The sequence below is a fragment of the Cygnus olor genome, chromosome 3 (assembly GCF_009769625.2).
Source record: "Cygnus olor isolate bCygOlo1 chromosome 3, bCygOlo1.pri.v2, whole genome shotgun sequence".
Classification (NCBI taxonomy): Eukaryota; Metazoa; Chordata; class Aves; order Anseriformes; family Anatidae; genus Cygnus; species Cygnus olor.
In genome coordinates, this window is record NC_049171.1 from 6,094,434 (window position 1) to 6,120,680 (window position 26,247).

The 26,247-nt window shown below is 41.0% G+C and overlaps 1 protein-coding gene across 1 annotated transcript in view; it reads right to left on the minus strand.

The window, feature by feature from the left end:
• Window positions 1-3,157: 3,157 nt before the first annotated feature.
• Window positions 3,158-26,247, minus strand: part of CLIC5 (chloride intracellular channel 5) — a 53,340-nt gene continuing 30,250 nt past the window's right edge. The window contains 3 exon segments of the mRNA XM_040554279.1: window positions 3,158-4,701; window positions 7,155-7,253; window positions 7,256-7,338. Of these exon segments, the coding sequence (XP_040410213.1) occupies window positions 4,534-4,701; window positions 7,155-7,253; window positions 7,256-7,338 (350 nt within the window). The 3' untranslated portion in view covers window positions 3,158-4,533.

Sequence of the window (26,247 nt, forward strand, 5' to 3'; positions counted from 1 at the left end):
CCCAGATGAAAAGACAGATTTTTTAAAAATGCTTTGAATACTGTTTTTTCCAAAAAATCATTACCTCCTTCAACTTCTCAACAAGTATAGCCTCACAGCTTTCCTGCCTCCTCTGGAATCATTAGGTCATTGCAGTCATCAAAATTAATGAAGAGATGAAAGATTGAGCAGAAAGGCAAAATCGTACTGGAAAATTATTTCTTAATACGAAAAGCTATTCAAGAATAATGAATACATCTAGCAGAATAATAAACAACTGCAAACTTCCCAATGCCTGAAAGAATACATGTGAAGGAGGACACAAGACTTTGCATTTATTTTCCTGTTTAAAACACCAATTTGTTCTAAAAAGTCAGTGTTTCCACGTGCCTCTAGGGCCTTAAATGAGTGAGATTTCCACTGCCTACATTTTAGCAATACCCTAAACTCAGCTAGTTAGCCAAAGCTGGCCGTTCCAGGAAGGGGACTCTCTTTGCTTCTCACCTTTGCTGCTGGGGCAGTAGTGGGAGCAGGGCTGCGAGCCTTTGATGGACTTTGGACATCATCCTACAAGGTGGCTGGGTTACCCTAAAATGAGTTTCTCTGTGTGCCCACCCATGAGCACTCCCCTGGTTAGCAGCAAGGAAATGGCAGAATGGTTGTGGATAGCCTGGAGTTGACTTTCATCAGGGACAAGAGAGGAGGAAAGGTGGCTGCGTGTTAATAAATAAATACATATTCAAAATTAATACTGTGCCCAATTCGGCTGGTCTTTCTTGCAGAAAAAAAAAAAAAAAAAAAAAGATGTCTAGCTTCTTTGTGATACGGACTGCTGTTCCTCCCTGGCAGTGGCTTTTCAGCTGATGCAGACACAGGACAAGAGCTTGTAACCCATAGCTCCATATTCCCTACTATATTTCTACTGGAAAAAGAAAAAAAAAATGTTTGTCAGAAGCCCTCTTTTAAACAGTCTTGAGACAGATACTCCCTTGGTCTTACCTGTACAGCAAGATGACCTCTTGGCAATTCAAAAAGTCTAACAAAAAATGAGAATAACTTGTATATGGGATCCTCTAGCACTCCCGTATCACTGGTAATAGAAGAAAAATCAATATTAGTTCCAATATGAATGGAGTGTTGGATTGACTGAACAGGGAGCTTTGAAATAAATATCTAAGAAATGTTTGGATGAAATGGACATCTTTACAGACATTTGGTCTGCATTTCTGAAATGTAGATGATTAAATCCACATTGTTGGCTTCTTCCCCCTCTGCACTATGTCTTTCTTTACATCTTGTAAAAAAATTTATGAACAAAGTTATTGTAAATCTGCAATGTCTGTCTTGTCACTTAGATTCTTTTCAGAAATGCTGCCTTGCCAATGTAGACATACAATCCTGTATGATTAATATTTATTACTTATAATTCTAAATACAATGGAAGGTCACCAAAAATACCCTGCGTAAAGGAGTCTGGAGCCCTTTAAAACCTCACTGGTGATGGATCCTCAGTCTTGAGAACTGGGCTCAAAATCTTAGCAAAACACTTTTCTATGTAGGATTTCCAGTATTTCCTGCTTCTGACTATGGCTGAAGCCAAAAGCACAAAGGTGAGCAGAAGTTACAGATCTAAAAGCATGAGCCTGGATTTCAAACCCAAACAAAGGTCAGGGAATGCCTGAACCTGTCCATAATCTTGCATCAGCCCATAATAGAGTTATGAATAAAATGTAAAGTTAGGATGCAGAGTGAGACTTGAATTACCACAGAATGGGCACTGTAGCTGATGGGAAACCAGTTTAATTTTTACCTTCTCGTTTCTATCAATACATTTGTCCAGATGTTTTGTGTGTGTGGTGTTGCTAGAAAAGTGAAAATATTTTGGTTTTGTATTACTGATTGAAAGGAAGGTAGTTTGGGGATTTTTGGTTTTATAATTAAATCCTAAAAAGATTTTAAGACATTTTAAGGCAAACCATCTTACAAAAGCTCATTGTGCCAACAGCTCATTTTCTCTTTGGTATAAGCCGAACCATTTTTAAACATCATTCTAAAAAAACAGATGTAATTTGAGGTTGCTGAGATCAACTGATTGTGATTTGGCCCTCTTCTAGCAAAACTGAAGTAAGACAGATTCGAGCATTTCAGAACAGGATTCAGCAAACTGGTGAAGATCTGGAGATGGAAGAAATCAGGACAGCCCCTGAACTGGTTCATTTACCCTGCCTGCATCTGCTACATGTTTGTACATCTTCTTTGGGGTGCTAAATGCAGTAAGCACAGAGCGAGAAGCTGTGTCTGCCTCTGCATCCTCATTCAAAGATCACTGCCACTGTGATTAAGCAAAGCCACTAACTGAAGTGCAAACCTGGAGAATGACAACTGAGGAAAAATGTAGGTTTTGTTCGGCATGCTCCTCGCCAAATCATACTGACAGTGAAAAAATCCCGGTGACCATCAATCAGACAGCAGACTTTTCACTTGAAACAAACTTGCACGGCACTGCTAATAGCACTCTGCTAAACTGACAGAGCCATCTTGCCCAGCATGCTGAGTGAAAACAAAAATCAAAGACAGACAGAAAGGACCGAGTGGATTAAAATAAATAAATAAATAAATGCCTTAATTTAAAAAAAAAAAATCACAAATAATTCCACACTCATGAAGAAATGTTTTTAACGAGCCACATGTGCATGTGCAGACACTTCTAATCTCATTAGATTTTTCTGGCTGCTATTAGTGTTCTCTGAGCCAGCTGATTTCTCAGCAATATTTTAAAGAGTGCAAGCCTTTGCCCTCCAGTCTAGCCGCTGTTACAATGACCCGTTCTAGGGGAAGACTTGGGAGCTCATGGATTTTCTCCGGAGGTTTTGGAAAGTTCAGAACAAATTGATCACTGCATGCGAAACGATAGTCAGCCACAAACTATCTTCAGAGTCAACGAGCAGCGCTCTGCTCCCGGCTGGGTTAGAGTGAAAAGTGGAATCCTCTCACCAAAGCAATGGGATGGCTGTCACACAGCAGAGGCTGGCTTTACATGCTCTCTCCAGTCCTCTGGCTCTCTGCTGCAAACAGGTTCCTTGTAAGGTTTCCTCATGGTCTCGAGCTCACCAGTCTGGGGGTTCCCTCAAACCAGCGCAGCTCTCTACAGCTCTGATCAAAATGAGAGCCACACCAGGTGAGAGCTCAGCTTTATTTCGTCTTTGAAAAGCAATCGTAAGTGTTCCTAAACTGAAACTGAGAGCCATGTACACTATGATACATATTAGGGCATAAGGGTTTTATGCAAAAGAGCTGTCTTCTGGATTTGCTACAGTAAGTGCAAATAATCACTACTCCAAGCAGATTGTTTCAGGGCAGATGCTCCAGATAGGACAAAATAATAGGCGTTACAGAAACCAATCCAGAATCATTTAACCTCAGTGGCTGAACCTTGGAGGAGCGGACTAAGGCATCATGCGTGGCTTTCTGCTAGTGTGCTTACCAATCTTCTGGCTGGAAATATCCTCCTCCTCTGTTCAGCCTGCCCTCTTTGAGGCTATCAGTGTGTACAGCTCCCTGGTAAGATGATGAGCGTTTGAAGGTGACCCATCTGGAGCCAAAGTGAGGAAAGTGCTTCCCCTGTCTGGAATTTGAATGCAGCAACAGCTTGCTCCTGCCTATGCATGTTTCCCAAGATAGCAGTATAAAGGAACTGGCAGCTGTACAGTCAAGACGATGATATCCTAGGTGGTTTGGTTAGCTGTGCCAATTCTGGCTATGGGCTTGACTCAATATGCTGCCCCCCTTAGTGCTGTCTCTACCAACTAGCAGATCCACTGGGCATTTTGGCATTAGCACCACTCTTCCAAGGGCTGCCTGCTCAATTGCTCATTCACTCTCTTTTACTTTAAAATTTTGGATCCAGCAGCATCATGCAAATTTTATGCAAAGTAGCATCTGCAAGTCTGACATATTCACTCAGGCTTCCCCCTCTTGCGCCAAGTTAAAAATAAATACCCTATAAACTCTTGGGCCTGCTAAGACAAAAAATGCATTCAGAGAGGTTTTTTTTAAATATAACTGCTAAGAGCATTACTCTTTTAGGGTCAAACTCTTTTTTTTTCCCTCTCTCATATTTTGTTCCTGCCTCAAGAATTTCAATAGCATTGTAAAAAAGCGTCCTTGAAATAGCCTGCAGAAGAACCAGTTCTACATGTCCCTAGCTGACTTGCTTTCAGCTAATATTTTCAAAACTCCAAAGAAAACAGGTGCTGGTATACCCCAACATGAAACAGGAACTAAAAGTGGACTCATTTCCAATACTGATTATGAGTAATACTAGTTATGTCAGATTGTAGGTTCAGATTTCAAAGGGTCTCCACCCATCATGCTAGAGCTGCCTTCTCCTTTCTGTGGGGAGAGGCAGATTTGCCCTGACCAATACACTTGAACAGGTGAAGTCATAGGGATGCCAACCAGATAGCATAATGATAAAATATATCTTAAGGCAACAAGGAGAAGTGTCTGTAAAATGGGAATCCCCCAGGGATGCTGAGCCACTGCTGGGGTCAGTTAGGACTTGCTAAGCCGCTTGGCCACATCTGCATAGGCTTGCTCAATTTCTTTGTCTGCTGCACAGGTGTTGGTGAATTCATCCCTGGCATATGCATTCTTCAGGTACCGCCAAAGGCCCGTCATCTCTGTTGGGAACTCAAAGTTGCGGTATTTCTTTGCAACAATCTAAAACGAAGACAAAAGAGAGAGAGAAAAAAAAAATCCTGCTGGTAATATATTTCGATTTCATTTTAGAGAGTTTTCTTACTCTTTCTTGTAGTATAATCAACAGCAAAAGAGAGAAATGGGTAGTAATATAATAGAACAGGGTTGCCCAAAGAAGTTGTGGATTCTGTTGTTGGAAGTGTTGGTTGGACAGGTCTTTGAGCACCCCATCTAGTGAAAGATGCCCCTGACCATGATCTTTAAGGGTTCCTTCCAACCCAACTATTCTATAATTCTATGATTTTTTATATGCCTGGGGATACATGGGCTTATAATATAAAAGCTTGAAAAGTGAACATTGGTCATCCCGTGTCTTGCATACTACTTGGCATAAAGACACTCTAATACAATTGCCTGGCAACCATCAACAATTGTGCCTTTTATGGTACCTAAAATTCATTAATTTTACTGTGTTATTTTCTAGTGTTTTCCCGTCAGCGTTATGTGCATCACTTCTTAACTCTGAGATGCCAAATAAGGGATCCTACAGCCGAATCACACAAACACAAAAAAAAAAAAAAAAAAAAAAAGCACCACACAATACATTTAGGGAAAGGCATTAGTAACAATTAATACATAACATTTTAATATTAATGATTATATTTAACATTACACTACATTATATATTACTATATTTATATTTGTTATATATGTAATATAGTTTATTTGGCCAACGAAGTCAGAGGATATAACCACCTACAGCTGCTGGAAGGCTTTATCTGTGTTCTTGAAAGGAAATATTCAGGGTGGTATGGGTACCATGACTGAGAAACCAAGATGATTTAGCAGACATTATAAACAGGACTATTAGGATAACTGGGGGGAGAAACTGATTATTTCAAGACTTGTTAGACTTGGAATTGTCTATCAAGGGAAATTTTTGATTTCTAAAAACACTCAGGGCCCTTATTCAGCAAAATATTAAAGTACATACTTAATTTAAGCACCTGTATAGTCCATTGAAGTCAATGGGACTAATCTGTGTTTAAAGCTAGTTGGCTGGTTAAGTTGGGTTGGGACATTTCAATATTCCTGTAGAATATACTGTAATAGAATAATCCTGTGGTGACAGAATGAACTAGCTGATAGGAAGGGATGGATTAGCTGATTTAATGAGTGCTTCCAATCTCTAATTTTTCTGACAGTATAAAATTGTTCCTGAGCATAAATTACATACATATGTGCCACAGAGTTCCCCTTTATTTTTAAAGCACATGGTAGAGCTCTTTCCATCTCAGATTTCTTAGGACAGTCATGTTCTCAGAAATGACTATGATTTGTTTTTATTACCAGGATCCACTTGGTATATGAGGCCTTATGCTGTCCTAAACTTCATTTAATTAAGCATTCTTGTCTTCAGTGATGGTTTCACACACACATGGGGAAGATAAAACCTGCTGAGCAACTAAAGATTTTCATAACTTCCAGCACCCATCTTTCATCAAAAGAAAACACTCCTAATAGTTTACCCTTTTCTTCCATCTGTAAAATACTTTTCAGATAATATCCTATGTTATGCTTGTCTTTTAATTCTCTTTTGACATCTTTCATTTTATCACAAGGAAGCAGGAGCCATTAAGGGGCCACACAGTGATTTTGCATTGTCTGACTCCAAAGTCACCAATGAAGATAAGCCAAAAAGAAAAAGAGCTAAACCTGTGAGGATATTATCACATTTCTTACCTGGTGACTTATGCCCTTTTTCTTTTCCTTTTGCATGTGTGCAGTCAGCTTCCAGGCTCAGTTTATGTTTTGGCTCACCGAGCCAAATTAGATGCATGACTTGGCTTTAATTCCTAGCTTCTTGCTTGCCAAGGTCTGCCAGGTACTTGCTTTATTCTAAATAAACATGTAATCTGATAAATTAAATAACGTAACATTTGGAAGTCAGGATGATGTACATCATTTGCACTGTACCAGCAACCATTGGACATCGTAAACCTGGATCTCAGTGTTGACTTTGATTTGTTAACTTCTGTGTGTGAAACACCAGCTGGAACAAATATTCCACCAAAAGATGGAATGTCTCTTAAGTTACAAATGGTGGGAACTGACTAAAGTTTTGACATCTCTCTTAAGAGTAATGGGAAGTAATTAATATGAAATATGGCTTTTACCAGCAGCAGGGTGAGAATAAGAGACAGGATACCAGATCTTAATTTTGTCTTTGCTACTAACTAGTGATGGGACATTTCCCCATGTATTAAATACGAAGTGGCTTAAGTGAACCTACAAGAAATACTGAGGAAAATGTGTTTCAAGCTCTGCTTCTCAACCTGTGTACTTGCTCACCCTGCTAGGGAGTACAGAGTGGGTAAATACCTGGGCGTTACATAGTGTGTAGCACAAAACCTCATAATGTATGAACCAGGGAACTTCCCTGGCTTCTTTGTCCATCACATGGCACCTTTTACCTTGACAACATGGAGTTTGGGCAGAAGGTTACAGTCAGCAAGGGTCAGGTCATCGCCATCCAGAAACTTGCGTTTAGACACCTTCTCCTCTTCAAGTGCTTGTCTGCATCAATCTCCTCCGGCAGTGGGGTTCTCAGATAGTCATCCAGCTTCTTCAGAGCCTTCACCAAACCTTTTTCAAGGGCTATGCCAAAAGTAACGAGTAAGTGGTTAGGGGGAGAGTGAGAATTATTTAGAAACACTCATTGCCAGTGGCCATGGCGCTATCAAGAAAATAAAATAGACAAATACACACACACACAAAAAAGGTTGTAGTTTTACAACTCATACACTCTTTCAGGGCAGTTAAAGGCAATAGCAACAGTTCCAAAGATGCTAACCTGAACTCTATTAGAGCTATAAGATACACTATGACTGAAACAAAAGCAATATTACAAAAACTAAATACAAAGCTAGACAGAGCAGATGAGATAGTTAGCCATCATTAAGATTCCCCTTACTTCAGGTTCATTTAGGTGCAAATTCTCTCTTTGATATGTCTCAAAAGAAGTGCCACAATGGAGATAGGACTTCGGACCTTCAATTACTAAGACGTTATCACACACTGCTGCTGGCTCTAAGGCATTCAAGACTTAAATTCCACTTAGACATAATGCACAGCAGACTGTAAAATTTTTACTAGAAAAAATCAACTTTGGGCACAGAATTTGTGTTTTGTGTGCTTTACTAGAAAGATAGTAGAAAAATCTGATAGTAACAATATGCTTATAGAAAACTGAACTGTACACACTGACTGTACCCAGGCTTACTGTTATTTAAACTGCAAACACTCTGGGGCAAGAAGGATCTTTTGCATCTCTGTTTAAAGTGGTGACAAGCACGATGGGGTCCTGGCCCCTGACAAGTGCCCCAAACTGCTAAAGCAATATAAATAAGAAACAGCAAGAATTTACAATGTGAAAAAATAACAACATGACTCATGGGCTTCAGGCCAGAATTTCAGCTGGTGAAAATTACCTGCCGTGATTTATACCTGCTGCAGACCTGGCCCGGAGTCAGTGTTTAAGGCCTAATCCTGTAAAATCTTGTATCTCTGAGTAACTTACTGCCATTTAAACTTCAGAGAGACTACTCAATGTGTCGAGTTACTCATGCGGCATAGCACTACAAGCCTAGGGAGATAAATATATTTATGGAGCACAATGGTGAGCTTCAAAGGGCTGCCATTCAAATTGCCCCGTGCAGGGCAGGTTGCTGGCACAGGGTAGCTCTTCTGGCTCTGCTGTCAGCCACTCCTGTATTTTTGCATGAAGGGAAAGGCGGCACGTAGGGGCCATGGAGAGAGCGGAGCCGAACACCACAGAACATGATTTCTCTGCTGCTCTGACATCCATTAAACCTTGTGCCAGGGTGGAAGTCAGATTAAGCTGCCTGGAACTAGACCAGCCTGGCTGAACAGAGAGTTGTGGCTCGAGCTTAGGAGTAAAAGGAGGGTTTATAATCTTTGGAAAAGAGGGCGGGCTACTCAAGAGGACTATAAGGATGTTGTGAGGCTGTGCAGGGACAAAATTAGAAAGGCCAAAGCTCATCTGGAGCTCAATCTGGCTACTGCCATTAAAGATAACAAAAAAACGTTTTTACAAATACATCAACACAAAAAGGAGGACTAAGGAGAATCTCCATCCTTTACTGGATGCGGGGGGAAACCTAGTTACTAAGGATGAGGAAAAGGCTGAGGTACTCATGCCTTCTTGCCTCAGTCTTTAGCGGTAAGACCAGTTGTTCTCTGGATACCCGGTACCCTGAGCTGGTGGAAGGGAATGGGGAACAGGATGTGGCCCTCACTGTCTATGAGGAATGGTTGGGACCGCTACGCACTTGGATGTACGCAAGTCGATGGGCCGGATGGATCCACCCGAAGGTGTACGAGCGAACTGGCGGAGGAGCTGGCCAAGCCACTTTCCATCAGTTATTGGCAGTCCTGGCTATCAGGAGAGGTCCCAGTCGACTGGCAGCTAGCAAATGTGGCGCCCATTTACAAGAAGGGCCGGAGGGTAGACCCGGGGAACTATAGGCCTGTTAGTTTGACATCAGTGCCAGGGAAGCTCATGGAGCAGATTATCTTGAGTGTCATCACGCGGCACTTACAGGGCAACCAGGCAATCAGGCCCAGTCAGCATGGGTTTATGAAAGGTAGGTCCTGCTTGACGAACTAGATCTCCTTCTATGACCAAGTGACACGCTTAGTGGATGAGGGAAAGGCTGTGGATGTGATCTACCTTGACTTCAGTAAGGCTTTTGACACCGTTTCCCACAACATTCTCCTCAAAAAACTGGCTGCTTGGCTTGGACTGGCGTACGCTTTGTTGGGTTAAAAACTGGCTGGATGGCCGGGCCCAACGAGTTGTGGTGAATGGAGTCAAATCCAGTTGGAGGCCGGTCACTAGTGGAGTCCCCCAGGGCTCAGTGCTGGGGCCAGTCCTCTTTAATATCTTTATCGATGATCTGGATGAGGGGATCAAGTGCACCCTCAGTAAGTTTGCAGATGACACCAAGTTACGTGCGTGTGTCGATCTGCTCGAGGATAGGAAGGCTCTGCAGGAGGATCTAGATAGGCTGGACCGATGGGCTGAGGCCAACTGTATGAAGTTCAACAAGGCCAAGTGCCGGGTCCTGCATCTGGGGCACAACAACCCCGAGCAGCGCTACAGGCTGGGAGATGAGTGGTTGGAAAGCTGCCTGGCAGAGAAGGACCTGGGAGTACTGGTTGATAGCTGGCTGAATATTAGCCAGCAGTGTGCTCAGGTGGCCAAGAAGGCCAACAGCATCCTGGCTTGTATAAGAAGCAGCGTGGCCAGCAGGTCTAGGGAAGTGATTGTCCCCCTGTACTCGGCCCTGGTGAGGCCGCACCTCGAGTACTGTGTTCAGTTTTGGGCCCCTTGCTACAAGAAGGACGTCGAGGTGCTCGAGAGAGTCCAGAGAAGGGCAACGAAGCTGGTGTGGGGTCTGGAGAACAAGTCTTACGAGGAGTGGCTGAGGGAGCTGGGATTGTTCAGCCTGGAGAAGAGGAGGCTCAGGGGCGACCTTATCGCTCTCTATAGGTACCTTAAAGGAGGCTGTAGAGAGGTGGGGGTTGGTCTATTCTCCTACGTGCCTGGTAACAGGACGAGGGGGAACGGGCTAAAGTTGTGCCAGGGGAGGTTTAGGTTGGATATTAGGAAGAACTTCTTTACTGAAAGGGTTGTTAGGCATTGGAATGGACTGCCCAGGGAAGTGGTTGAGTCACCATCCCTGGAGGTCTTTAAGAGACGTTTAGATGTAGAGCTTAGTGATATGGTTTAGTGGAGGTCTTGTTAGTGTTAGGACAGAGGTTGGACTGGATGATCTTGGAGGTCTCTTCCAAGCTAGACGATTTTGTGATTCTGATGCCTTGCTCCCACTGAAGCCTCTTGGCGAAGCAGCAGGGAACCACACCAGCTCTTTTGCGGCTGACTCCTAGACACAGTGGCAAATCCTGGCTTAATTGATCGACCAGAGGAACAACTGCAATCCAACTGAAAACACCCTGACAAACACAGCAGGGAGGAGAAGAATTTTAGTTCTGAAAGCAGAGCATCTAAAGCGACTGAAGTGCTGCCATCCATAAAACAAAAGTGTTGCCATCCCTTATTTAATCAATTCAAATTGCATTTTGACACTGACATTCTGCCATCAGATCCAGGCAGTGGTGTCTTTAATCATCTGCAGCTGTGCTCCACCACACAACTTCTGCTGAAGGGTAGTAACTGCCTTGTGTGTAACATTACCCCATGTGGCAGCACTCGAAAGATTTAGCAATCTCGTCTTGGTTTGACCCATAACACCTGTTGAATAGATCTCTTCTCTTGGTCAGCCCCAGACTATATCCTCTTACAATGAATTCATTTAGAGACAATGGAATCAAATTACTGTAATTGAATTCGATTTTGCTCATTCAGATTTTAGAAAACTGATTTAACTTTAAGTATTTTCCAGCATCCCCTTTACCCAATAAGATCATTAGTTCTTTGAGTGATCTGGGCAATATTTCCAGTGGAAATGCTACTTTAGATGCACCATGCTAGCCCATGGGGTCAATTATGTGTGTTTATAAGACAGGAGCAACAGGTAACATGGATTTATGTAACTTTTTCTGGAACTTTTTAGGGTTTTTTTCCCTCTCTTACTGATACATCAAAATGCGTCATGGTTGTCTCAAAAACAATGCCTGGAGTGGAGCCTATTTGTGACAGTGGGAAAAACATCTATCTGAATTCATACTTGGCTCTTGCTTACAACTGCTTTAGACCAGAAATAAGCATATGTGCAGGGTTCAACACATTTGAGACCTCATTCACAGGCTCTGCTGGAACCCACGGGATCCTGAGATCTCCCACTGAAGCCACTACTAGGTGGGACCATCTCATATTTTGATAATTAAGAAATACTACTTCTGACACTAAGACCCTGTTTAATTAATTAAAACTCTTCTGATCTCAGTAAAGGTCCCAGAACAGCCAGAAAATAGAAAGGCAGCGAACAAGGGAGAAACTGCCTTTCTTAACAGCATTTTGAAAAGCTAAGAGAATTACGAACCTAAAGTTGCAATTTCAAAAGGACTTTAGGCGCACAGGGTGGAATTTTTAAAGAATTTTAAAAATTTCTTGAAACTTTTTCAAGACTTTTTTTGAAATCCATATGCAAATACCCACATTGCTAATCCTAATTTCGAGGCGCCCATCACCCATCACATTCAGATTTATCTATGTAATAGATGTAAAGGCTTAGTTTCCTTGAGAAGGTGCTCAGAGAAAGCCACACTTGAAATAGCAGGATGTATAAAAGAATCTTGAAAATTTTGAAGCAAGAGGCTTATGAGCCTGACATCTCAGAGAGAGAGTGAAGTGTCTCATATTGGTATGGGTGAGAGAACTCGTTCATAGGTTTGAATTTACCAGTGACTTGCACAAGTGAGAGGTACCAAAAGCAGGTCTGTTTTTTATTTCTTACCAAATAAATTGAATAATAATAATAATGTTTGTGAAAAGTTGAGCTTTTAACAATGGTATAGGGAGAGCATTTCTCTGAAAAGTGGAAGACTGAGGTTCAAATGCCTTTTCAAAGTGGTCAGCCCAGACCTCCAAGATCAAATCCCACCAGTGGAGTATTGGGTAATCTGTATGGCTCTCCTGTGGAACTGTTGCACTTTCCACAAATTATTTCAATGGATCATCATTTAGGGCTGATAACAGGTAAAAGCCTGAAAACTAACTGTCATTTGCTCTCTTATCTGGTCAATATTTAAGATACTCCATTAAAGATGAAAAAAAATGAGCAAAGACTGAGAAATATCCTCCTCAAAAAAAATCCTACAGCTCTGAAGGTTTTGGGTCCCTTGGAGAGAAGAGCTGTCTGGGCTCACATTGAAGAGCAAACCAAGCAGAAGAAAGATTTCAATCTGAACCTGCCACACCATGGATATTTTGTGAAAATCTGGACAAGTATATATTGTCTTCTTTGAGAGCGCAGAGAGCAGCAGGCACTCACCAGGGCCTTGTGATACCAGTCACAACACTAGACTGAATGAAGACATTTAAAAAGATGTGACTAACTAAAGAATGTGCAATTTTCCATTTGTGAATATATTACCCACAACAAATTTCAGAAGTGGTTAGACAGCTAATTCTCAATTTATCCTCATGGTAACATCAAAGAACTGAACAGGTTGATTGATAAGAGCTGAAGCTCCATCCAAGTCATGTTGGGATTAATCTTCCCTAATGTGTGTAAATTAAATGAATTGTTTTGAACTGAAGACCCTGAGGTTCCTCTGTAGTCAGTGGAGTCTTCTTTTCCCTGCTGTTCTTAGTGTGAGTGACCCTAAATCAGCTGTATGGAGAACTTTTCCTGAAGCGGCTAATCTCAGCCTTGCATTGTGCTGGTAATGTCAGGGTGGAGGATTCAATATTACAACACCAAGTGGAACTATGCCTGAGAATGTGGCTCTCTGCTGCTTTTGAAATTTCTACCTCCAATTGCTTCCCCACCCTGTAGACTCGCACTGTGATCTTAGAGATCCCAAATGTGACCAGCCCTGCAAGAGGAGCCCTGTCATCAGGTTACTATTGCAACATCTGCAAACGTCTGAACTCACAGAAACCATCTTTCTGGCCAGTGAAATCGCTAAGCAAAAGGACACAAGCAATTTGTTGCCTCCACAGTGATGTATTGAATATAAATTCAAATTCCAAGAAGTTTTACCTGTGGATATTCAAAATCCGTGGTGGAATCCCCTCTCTCACCCTTCACTGCTGTGTTCTGGGCTATTTATGCAGCCAAAGACAACTTACATCAGTCACAGTCCTGCTGTGTCATCCCAGCAAGAGTGAACAATGCTATCAGTAAAAAAAAAAAAAAAACTCACAAGCTCTGTGAGTTTCCTTCTCTCCTCAAAACTATGCTTTTATACAACTTTCCTTATGAATTCTGAGTTAGAAGCCAGAGAAATAGCACTTTCCAACCTCAAAGCAACCACAGAACACTTAATGAATGTATTACCATCTGTCAAATGCATGGGGTGAGGTTCAATTTAGCTGATGATACCTAATTCACAATGACGCTCTGTTTTCAGCAAAAGGTTACTTGATGTTGAACAATGAGATTAACAAATCCTGACATGCACAGAAATACAAATAATGTAACAAAAGCTAATAATTGGCAAAATTGTGCTCTCAGTTACACTGACATAAAAGAGGAGTAACTCCACATTGTCAACAAGCTATTCCATATTTACTCCAGTTCAACCAAGACCAGATTTGGCTCTGTTATTCAACTCTTCAAGCAAAAACTTCCTTAAATTATTAGCCCGTGCAACTATTTCCAGGGGACAAAGAGAAATCCTTCTGTCTTGAAACATTTATACCACAACTGAATAAAACATTGGAAAATGTAAATGCACAGAGCAATCCTGCAAGCCAGGGGGAGGGCCAGATTCAAAGATTCATTAGTAGATACTTTAGGTGAAATTTGGCCATACTGAAGCCTGTGAAAGTTTTGCTGTTGACTTCAGTGGGGTTAGATTTCTCCAGCAGCTTTTAAAGCCAGAAAAGGACTATTACAATCATTTAATCTGACCTCCCGAATAATAGTGGCCATAAAACTTCCAGCATCGTAGGTTGTTTCCATCTCTATTTTCTATGGGTCAAATAAGGCTGAAGCAAAATGGAAAGTAACTAGAAAGTAGTAAAAGAAAAATGGTTCGGAAAAAGTAAAACTGATTCAGACCATCCACACCCACTGCATTTGCAGAGGTCAGACAAGGACTCTTCTTCCCCTTCCTTGAACTCAAATATTTCCTTCCTTGTTTAATGCTGGAATGAGGAGAAATAGCAAAGCAGACAAAGCACATAAACACCAATCTCTGTGGCCTGAAGGAGCCACTGGAAGGCAAATCATTCCATCTTAAAATAGTAGCCTAGGAAAAGCTCAATTACCACCAGAGGAGCCTTGCTCTCTCTTTTGAGAACAGGCAGACTGGCCACCTAAATTTAAAATAGCTAAAATTGGGTGAGATGACTCCTGTTTACGTGTCTGAGTGGAACAATTTGCAGGATGAGGATTTTACTTGCTAGTTATTACAGCAAAGCATGGACAGCACAATAAAAGCAATAAGAACAATTGATTCTTTGGTCAAATTGAACATAAAAACTATTTGATCTACATTAGAAGAGAGCAAAACTGCTTACATTTTTAAAACAATCTTAAAGAAAAATAACGTAAATTTTCCAAACATAAAAACAAAAATAAAATTGTGTTTTAGGCTGTTTTAAGTCATGCCTAGATGTTCAATCATTTTCGCATGACTTTCCAAACGTTGATAATCTTTTAATTAAAAATTTTAAATTTTTATTTCCAAATTTAAAAAAAAAAAAAAAAAAAAAAAGAGGAAGAAAAGGAAGAAACTTTTGTTTCAAAAAAGATTAGGAGAAAATACTTTTTTTTTTTTTCAAAAGTCATTATTCACCACATTCAACTCACATTTGACCATAATTTAGAATACCACACTTCCCGTGGTATTTTTTTGTTAAATAAACATTTTATCACAAAATATTTTGGTCCAAGCCAAAGTAAAATATATGTGGCCCTCTTCATAAGGGAATACCACTGAAAGCACAGTGACACGACGACTTCAAAGTCATTGAGGTCCAGCAATATATGGCATTTGTAGCTATCATCTGAAATCACTTGAGACTGACCTCAGCAGAGCTGCAAGTTTCTTAATTGTCAAGCCCAAGCAAGTTCAACAAACAATAATCCATGTACAAAAATGAACAACGGTTCCTGCTGCTACCCTGGACAACTGATTGATGCGTTTTTCTTTTTACTGCTTTCTTCCACTGGCCCTCCAGTAAGATTTATCCTGTAACACACGCAAATGAACTTGGTGAAATACGCAACGAGGGAAGAGAGGGAACAGTACATAAATATTCACAGTCTCACACAAACAATCTGAGATTTATTTCTCCTTTAAAAAAACAAACCACCTTTCCTGATCACTTCCAGATTCACAGAGTTTGATATTATATGAGACCCAATACTGTTTTCTGGTAGAGAGGAAAACCAGCTAGAGAAACAACAATTTAAGGTAAGAAAATAATATCATTCTACTAGCCTGACAGTCTGATTAAAGACCAAGGATTCATATTTTCACTCCCTTTTTTCTAACATCCTGCTCATTTTTTCAGGCAGGCTCAACAGAGTATTGTAACTTTAATCTGGATAGATTAATCCGTCTCACATGGAGGAGCTGCGACTGCAATATGTATTACTGCCACCGTACTGCATAATGAACATTTATATTTCTCCCTGTGATTTCAATACAACCCTGGAGATTTGAGTGCTGCCTTGAGTCCCTCTGTTTAGCCATTTAAAAGACAGGTGTCTCATCTCAGCTGGTTTTATAGGCTCCCTCTCTGCCCAGAGGTACTAAGCATCTCTGGAGGGCAATTGCCTCCAGCTGCCCGACACCTGATGCAAGCTGGTGACTCACTCCACTCATGCCCTTCTTGCTGCATGAATCGTAGATGAAACCTAAAGGACTAGCTCAGACTAGACACCAAACTTTCGGGAAGGTGAAGTTGGGCAAGATGAATCCCACCCTTTGACTATAATTTCACTGTTCACCTAAGTGATGTTAGGATAATACCCACCATTCTTTTAAAGTTACTTAGATATTTAGGGTTCACACCCCAAAGGGCAAGTACATCACCAATTTGAGCATTGCAACATCCAATTTCCAGGCATATTTCTGCCCTGTAAAATCCCCAGCTCTAAGGAGGATCTATATTGAGAGGCAAATGAGTGGTTAGTCACCAAAAGGAGAAGGATGGAGGTGTGGCTCCCATGTATCCAAGCCATTTAGATGCCTAACTCTGGGCCAAAGGTAGTTTCTGGGGTGAGTCACCTCTGCTATTAAAGATGTTCCACTCTAGATTAATTCAATATTCACTAGAACAGAGACTTGAGCATGTTCCCACAATAAAGGTAAATGCCCACGCTGAAAAGTAGCAATCCTCCTGTCTGTTTCCACTTGCTTAATGAATCAATGAAGACCTTGTTGTGTACACAGAGGAGAACTGGGCATAAATAGGCACATATTTTCCATGTATATTGGTCCATACATTCTGTGTATGTCCACTGAGAGGAATGGAGTTGCTAAACCCCAAGAGCACTGCAGACAGATCTCAGGGGAACATGGAGCTGAAATTCAGCCATTAGATAACCAAGCAACCTTAGGAAACCAGACGCGCTGAAAATCTATTGAGGTACTTACGGGTGGGACTCACCTTGTCTACCTTTAGCTTTCTAAATGTTAGGTATCTATCTAACCTAGCTGTCCAAGGCAGATATGTAGATAATGTTAAAAGGCAACACTAAAGGAATTTCCCTTCCCTCCCTACCCCATCTACAAACCTTTAGGATGTGGACTGCTCAATCAGAGCTTCATCCCAAAGGTTTGGGATATTTTGACAGACCTGTCAAAATCCACAAAAGTGTGTTGCTATATACTTGAGCAGAAACCTCAACCCAGGTAAATTTCCCTCAGCCAGAGCACGATGATCCACGGGCTAGGAGGTAACCTGGATTTGGGAGACGTGAGTTCAAGTCTTTTCTTCCCAGCTATTCTACGTGACCTTACATAAATGATTTAAATTCTCTATCTACTTCCCATATACAAAATAAGGATGATAGAACTCTTCAGCGACACACTTTACATTGGTAAAAGCAGTAATGCACCAGCCATGAATATTTGTTTCAGGTTAGAGAGAAATAAACTGTAACTACAAAAAGTAAGAGGCATCATCCTATTTTTGTGATAGCATCCATCCTACTCCCAGATTAAACCTGGGTGAAACAGGTGTATTGATAACTCTTCAGAAAGAAAACTAAACGCGTAATTCTCAAGTTTCCTAGAAAGTTGTTTTGACTTGGTTCTAGTTTTAGTTAAATCTCAGGTTTTATTCCTTCCCTTTTCTTAGTTTTAATGGGTAGTCAATAAATAAATATAATGTTCGTAATGGCTATCATGAAGAACACAACTGGAGCACCTTCAAATGCTATTTTTTAAGAAGAAAACCCAGGTGTTAGTGGCACCAAAAGCAAGGTTCAGTTACAGTCTCCTAGGAGTCCAAGCGACCCTGAGGGCAGGAAGCAACTGAATGTAAAACTACTGCCTACAAGTGCCCCAGGAAGGGCAGCACCTAACTTGCATTTCACAAATCTCGTAACCCTATAGCAGCACGTAAGTGACAAGCATCTCTTCTAGATCACGTCCCCAGGGCCTAATCCTGACCTCTGCAATGCTAGTCTTGTGCAGGTGTCCCTAAACCAAGTGCAGACAAGCAGCAGCTGATTTGCATCAGAACCCTGAAAAAAAAATAAAAAAAAGAAGAAGAAGAAAATCCCTACACATTATCAAGACATACAGTTATAGTATGAGATAATCACTTCCGGTATCTTGATTTTTAACATACTGTGTGTTTACTCTGAGTGTGAAGTTTTGGTTTACTAGCACAGAGCAAACAAGATGATTTGGGGACTGACAAAGGAAAATTAGCTACGTGTTTCTGCATTAAAATGAGGGAAAAGTTAGCTTCTCGTAGAGCGTGCAACTGGGCTTTAGTGACAGTGCTGTGGGGACCCCTTGTGTTCTAATGTTTAAGCAAAGAAAATTGTTCTACAGGCTGTTGGTACTTCCAACTTTAAGATTAATTTATTTAAATCCTGGAGGTATAGTGGAATAAAGTCCCCTTTGTTTACAGTGGGATAATCCCAGTTGCACTCCAACAATTCCAACTAAGTTATTCACTTAAACAGCGGCGAGGACACGTGAGAGGGAAGCAGCAATGCCTAGCCAGCAGAATCTGAGAATGAAATTTTAAAGCTTATTGGGTCCCCAAATCCCACTGTTCACTTAGCAGATCTCAGCCTCAACTTATTTTATTTTAATGTTTCTGGTATCCTCAGGTTCTGCTGGCTAGGCATTGCTGTTTCTCTCTCATGTGTCCTTTGTGCTCAAAAAAAATCATTACTAAGATATAAAATAAAATAAAAAAAGAGACGATGAGAATTACAAATGACTTGTCTTTATTTTATTCCACTATTTCTCTGCTTTTGATATTTTTGTTTCAAGCCTCACTAAATGACTTAGGGATCATCACGATTGTGCCTCAACTTCAGTGTTCTGAAAGGAGCAGTAGCAAAAAGATTAGTTATGTTGGGATGCCTAAAAAAATTTCCAAGCAGTAGTAGGGAGGTCATACTCCCTCTGTTGCAACAGCCCTGTTGTGACAAGTATGAAGAACATTTTCCCAGTTCTGGAGTCCCCAATTAAAAAAAGGCTTTGGAAATTCCAGAGAAAGTCAAAGGAGAACAAAAATACAGTGCTCAAGGACTGGAAAACAAGCCTCAAAATGCCAGGTTTGAAGGGTTTATTTGTTCGGCTTATCAGAGAGAAGGCCAGGAGGCTAAATGTGTGCAGCCACTCACCCATGGGCAAAATATCTGTGAGGTGTGAGTGAGCAATGTGAGCAGAGCTCTGCTGACAAAGGCGTGGGGAGGTCTAATGGCTGAAAGCTGGACAAATTTCAGTTTCCACATTGCCAAAGCACTGCACTGCTTAAGGAACAAGCAAGGAGGGAGCTGAGGCAGACTTAACTTCTTGGGGTGTTTATAAAAGGCTAAGAAAAGGTGGTTTTAATCCAGTTCTGGCAAAAATGGGAGAAAATGGGATGGAGGGGGATAGCGCTGCATGGGCAGGTCACAGCCTAGGTGCTTTTACATACCTAGTGTCATCTCCAATGTCCTGGAACAAGGACAGAGCTGGGTTGCTTGTACTCAGAGAATTTGCTACTCAATAGTAAGGCAGTAACTGTAATTAAATCTCATCTCTCAGACCTGATCACGGTATCGGGGAGCAGATGGACTTTGGATTAGGCAGACCAATGCCTTGAACTCAGGGATAAAGTATTGCTGCATAGATGCCTTCCTCACACTTTTAGGGTCATCCTGACTCTAGGTTAAGGTTCAGAATATTTTTTTTTCAGCTTTGACTGTCTGAGTCACCAGGGATTCACCTTCTGCAGTGCAAAATATGGACCAGCTATTGCCATCACCTGAGCAGCTCTCATTCAATAAATTCCTCCCTGGGAGGGGCATTGTGCATCAAAGACACTTCCGTTTCTCCTGTTCTCTGCTCGAATGCAAAACAACTTATACTGTAAAGGACTGAAATACTAACATATTTGCTAATGAGCAAAACTGACTGGGTTGTGCTTTGTAAGAGACCTTAATAAAAAAAACAAAGGTCCTTCTAGCCTCAAACTCTTTGAATTTTTTATTTATTTATTTATTTTTGCAATCAGAAAAAAAAATCTGGATATTAGAGAAGAACTGTGTCTCCAATTCTCATTTAGTCACCTTTTTTTTTTTCCCAGCACTGTTTTCAAGCTAAATGTCAACTCTTTAAGATCTCCTTTAATAAAGAAAATTAGCAACACTGATTTTCAGTTGTCTTATTCTTCTCTTCCCACTTATTTTATGAAGAACATTTGCATGCATAAACAAAAAATATGTTTTGGGAAAAACAGATTCTGGGCCAATCCTTCTCCCTTTGAAGTCACTAACAGTTTTGCAAACTGACTTCAGCAAAATCGGGAGCCAGTCACTGGGCTCTCTGTCATGTGATAGCTCACACTACCATTGCTAAATATAAGCCTGTGTACCCTCTTGGGATTGTAGGACCAGTTGGGTGCTTAATTCTAGACATTTGCTCATGTAAGATTTGGATATTTTACTGAGTAATGCCATAACTTCACTGAAATCTTGATGCATGCTTATGATGCACCGAGTATATTGCAACTGGTAGAGTTACCCACCCGTGCGAAACAGCAGAGCAATGAAGTTAAAACCGAATCCTAAATAATAATGTAATTTAGGCCTCCCATTCCAGCAGCGAGGCACTTAATGCCTCCCAGGACTGCTGCCGCCAGATTGCTCTAATCCATTTCCAGCTGTGCTACCGCTCCTGTGTGAAAGCAAGGGAGCTCGGCTGGGAAACAGAACAAAGAATCCCAGTGCAGCCAGCAGCACTTGGAGGAATATTCAAACACACAGGGGAAATAATTCCCTCTTAAAGAAGAGCATCTGCCAGCTACTGTTCCCATTGCAAGGATTTCAGTCTAGGCCTGGCCTGTGCATATAGGCCCTGATTCAGCAAATGCTCGGGAACGTGCCGTCATTTGAGCACACCATTAACTTTGTGGACTTCAGCACATGTTGTCACCTAGTTTTTAGGGTTTTTCATGTTCTCTGTCACATATGTATATAAATATATATTCTTTCTTTCTTTTTTTTCTCTGTCCCTCCATATGGCATGCCGTGCTCTCAGAGCTACACCAACATGCGTGCACAGATGTGTCAGAAAATGATGTCTGCGAGTACATTAATGGTAAATGTTTACTGTTCCCAGAAAGCCTGCAGCTAAGCGTGCTAATCAGCATTACCAAGTCCCTGCCTTGGAGGTCCTGCAGTCTGACCACATCTGGACTTACAGAGAGTTTTAGTCGTCTACTGGCTTCAAATATTATTTTTCACATTTCCATCAGGAAATCTTCATGCCTTAATTAGCAAAATTAAGTTGAAAGGTCTTAGAGGAAGAAAAAAGCCTAAATGATAGGAAAGTTCAGAAACTTTCCCTAGTAAGGTACATACTTCTGAGGTTAAGACGACGGTTTGTTATCACTTTGAAAAACTGAAAACCTCTTCCTTCCAATGGCATAAAATTTCAGTTCTTAGTTTTGGCAGGTCAAAAGATATCGGTCCTTAAACCTGTCACTGGTACCAGACAGAATATTGATTGCTCTGGGCCACCAGCCAGCATAATTTTGAGGGAAGTTTTCAAAAAGTGATTTCTCCAGCAAACTTCTTCTGTAAAATGCTGTTTCTGAGCATTTTAGAATTGGTCTTTGATTACTGGGCAGAATGGAGATAAAGCAATTTAGGATGGACGCTGAGTGCAACTTGCTGCACTTCTTAACAAGTTCGCACACAGCTATCACCACTATTTTAGTGATCTTTATATGTGTGTTTTTATAAAAGACAGAGTGGAGAACAGTTTTATTAACATATCATGACTGAGTTATACGGGTCATCCCAAATGAACGGCAATAAAATCTTTATATCACACTCACCAACATGTATTCGGTACTTTATGTGCCACAAATGTTGCAGAAAAGCTATTTTACATATGTTTTAAAGACTGGGTATTTTTTTTATACTAGGACTGGTTTTGTAAAGCTGCCAGGCACTTTAGTTACCGCGAACCCAACAGTGTTCAGCTCAGAGGGAGCCATAAAAACTTGTTTAAAATGTTCTAAAATAGCTTTTTTGTCCGTCTAAATGCCACAGTTAAAGATCTGTCATCCTGAGACATTCCATAGCTAGAAAGCCCATCACAAAGCAACTCCTTCTCCCTAAAATGATTTTAAAAGCTATTTCTAGTCCATCCTGGTTGCACGACAGAAAACTTAATATCGTCACAGTGTAGGACAAATTATGGCTCATGCCTATATATTTATGTGGCACCTTGAAAATCCATGCAAAAGCTGTAAAGCACTAACATCGGTCCTGAATTAGAGCCTGCTCCAAGATTCCTGCTGAAGGAAACTCCTGATCCATCTAAGGGCATTCAAACAGCTTTTTTTACCTTGCTCCATTAAAATCAACAGGAGCTTTGCCAGGAAGTTTGCTGAGCAGAGGCTGAAGCTTTTAGGCACAGCAAAGGACAGAAGGATCAAAGGCTTGGGACAAGCTGTGTCACGGCTACAGCCTGACCTCTTTGGATGTGAAAAGCCAGGCTGGAAGGAAGCAAGGTGACCTGCTGCCCTTCCCCAACAGGCAAGAAGATGCTTTGGGAAAAGATGCTGTGCTCCCCTATGCCTGTATGGTGATGGAGAGCAGACCAGATCCCGTTTGTTGGGATAACACAGGCTGACCCACAGCATCAAGGAGCTCACCGCAAAGGGTCTGCACCACGGATCCATTACTGCAGTAAATATTCAAGGTGGGGTTTTGGACTGAATTAATATTCTGCTGGTTTAAGGAGGTATGTGATGGCTTCTAGAAAGGATCAGAGCACACTGTCCAGCCTGTGCACCTACCTATACTGTGGGTCTGACTCTTCTCAGCAGAAGTAACTCCACAGAGTCACAGCAGCTTAAAACTGATGTAGGCCAGCCTTAATCCCAGCCATGTGCATGTTTGCATACCTACTGTATGCACACACACTCAGCACATGAAGAGAGCCATTTCCCACCTCACGCGCTTAACCACAGAGTGTGATGTAGCTACTGAAAGAGGTGAACAGCATTTAATCACATGTAAGTTAATGATTTAAATGCTCTTTTATTTTTGGCCTCTTGATGTAAATCCAAACCAGACACGTGGAGTCCTCTGGTCAGACGGCTGGAAATTCCTGTGCACGAAATCATGCTGGTGGTCTCCCAGCTCAGCGCCTTCTGAAGAGCTGTACAGTGAAATATCCTTCCGTACCACTAATGAATGCGCCCACCCACACTGGAGCTGGTGCCCCCTAAGAACTCAATTCAAGAATAACTTTTTAAGCTCATAAATGAAATCAAAGGGCTCATTCTATGAGCCAAAGAACTTAGAATTTGAGGCGGAATGGTTAATGGGTGGTTACTACAGGCTGTCCCCTTGGTTTGCAGTATACAGGCTTGCAAGAAAAATAATAAGCAGGATACTGAATACATACACAGCATTCCAATTAATTAAATTGCATCCTCCTCGGATGAATAGATAAGTTGTTACTACCTCGGTTACTGTACAGAGCTTGAGTGATTTGCTCAGCATCAACAAAAGGAACCAGAGCAAACTCCCAGGACCTCGGTTTTTCTCCTTGTGCTCAGACAAGGCCTCCTAGATATTACGCAGCTGCAAAGCAGCCCAAAAGTCTCAGATTTGTCATGCAAACTTGAGCAACGTGGACCTGAGGAAGAGATAATTTTGAAGAATACTGCCACTGCTTTATTCCGTGAAGGAGAATGAGCCATGAAGTGAATGAGCACTTCTCATAATTTTGAGTGGCCAAGTCCAGTGGCAAGGGCTGGAGGACCGAATAACCCAGTTGTGCTATCTAAGCCAGATGTCGACCTATTCCTGCGATGAGATGATCACTTCTTCAGAGAGGCCTGTTATAAAATTATCGAGTGACATGGGGGGTGGAAGGAATCAAGCCCGTTGTAATTGAAGTGACTTGAAATAATAAATGCACACACTTTCTTTAAACACAGCTTGCCACATCCTGAGAATCTGGAATCAATTCCTTCCCTTTTAAGAAGCTTAAAAGTGGTGGGACTTTGATATGGCATGAGCATGTTTGCTTCTGGGCTTACAGCCCTAGCCAGCCCTTTCAACATTTTTATATTATAAGACAGAAAAGTTAGCAAAACAAAGATGGAAAAAAAGCATCAGAGATTCAGGGAGCTATTAAATCAGGGCAGCCTAGCTGCCAAATACCTTTGGTAAGTGAATGAATCATGATCAATAACATATTGCCATGCAGCCTTACACGAGAAGGTTATCACCTGTTTCTGTGCCAGACATGAAACATAATGGCATGTGGCTAATGAAGTACTGCGTGAATCCAGAAGAAAAAAAAAAGGAAGAAAGGAAGAAAGGAAGAAAGGAAGAAAGGAAGAAAGGAAGAAAGAGGGAGGGAGGGAAGGAGGGAGGAAGGAAGGAAGGAAGGAAGGAAGGAAGGAAGGAAGGAAGGAAGGAAGGAAGGAAAAGAGAGAAAGGGAAAGAGAGAAAGAGAGAGAGAGAAAGAAAGAAAAGAAAAAGAGAAAGAAAGAAAAGAAGAAAAGAAGAAAGAAAGAAAGAAAGAAAGAAAGAAAGAAAGAAAGAAAGAAAGAAAGAAAGAAAGAGAAAGAAAGAAAGAAAGAAAGAAAGAAAGAAAGAAAGAAAGAAAGAAAGAAAGAAAGGAAGGGTGGGTGGGTGGGTGGGTGGGTGTGGGGGAAGTAGTATTATTCTATGTGATTTTAAAACATTTTACCTCTAAGTAAATTAAATTCATCCAGAAAAATACAATTTTTTCCCTGAAAATTTTGTCAAAATCCATAGGTTACTATGAAGCACTTCTCTTCTGACAATGTCACATTTGTAGGAGGAAACTATCTTGGCAGAAGGAAACCTAGTTTGTCAAGGGGATGTTTCATCCTTGATTGTAAAGCTTCCTGCTTTATATGTTCACATATTTGCCAGCAGAGGGTATCATAATCTTAGAAACAAACAAACATATGTATCATCGTGTCTACTCATTTACATGCAAGAATTCAAACACTAAACTAAGAAATTACAAATCCTATTTTTTTCATGACATTTCCCCTTTGAGGGAAATAAAATAAAATAAAATCATTTAGGCACTTAAAGGCTACAGACTCTGTTATCAGTGTCTTCTTACCACCTCTCCACAACAAATAGCCAAGTGATGGCATCACTTGAAGTCTGAAATTGTTGCACGACCCAAGCTGTAAACCCTCCTGAGAGAAACACTAGTTTGGGCTTATCTTTGGCATGCATTGGGTTCTCATTAACTCTCACATCCAGTATCCTCCTACTGTGTGAATCTTAATAATCCCAACCACTTCACACCACTTTTCGGCAAAGATTTCATAGCCACAGGCTATAGTGAGAGCTCATATTACTTAGACCTCATGATCTCTGCTAAACCAGGATGCCCTGAAGAATGATCATATATAATTTTACCTAACCACATTTCTTGCAGCTAGAGATCACTGGATGTTACAAATTCCCAACCTGATATCCCATACCTTAATGAATTCACCACCCTGACTTCCAAGTTAAGAGACTAAAATTTAAACAACCTGATGTTTGGTGATTTAGGATACATGGTATCCAACACTTTCCTATTCCCAACCAAAAACAATTAGAATTATTTTTGATGTAATGGTCTGGGGTCTCCATTCTGTTTTGGTTTTATTGACAAGTGTTCTTCTATTTTGATCATGTGCAACATATGTCCCAGTCACTGGTGTGGCTTTCCAGTTTAACCCCCAAATTTGAGTAAGCTGAAGCTAGGACTCAATATAGAGGATGGCTATGAGACATATGCCATCAACTTTATTAGAGAGCTGCAGTGTATAGGAAATAGCCACAACTAGCAACCTCTGTTCATTGTGGACCTTACCTACTCACATGGAGATAGGAAAAGGGACATTCCCCCTAATTATATAGAATCTAGTATATGGTATCTAGTATATAGTATTATCACATATTATGTTACCATATATCATAATATATATCATCATTTATCATGTATTATATACCATCATATATAATATATTTAGAACTTGCTTTCTGTTTTTACAGAACAATATATAATTATTTATGCTGTTATATAGGGAGGATAAGCTGCCAGAACCTTCCGCAAAATGGCATATATCAGATCAAGGCTAGAGCTCCAGATCCCTTTTTG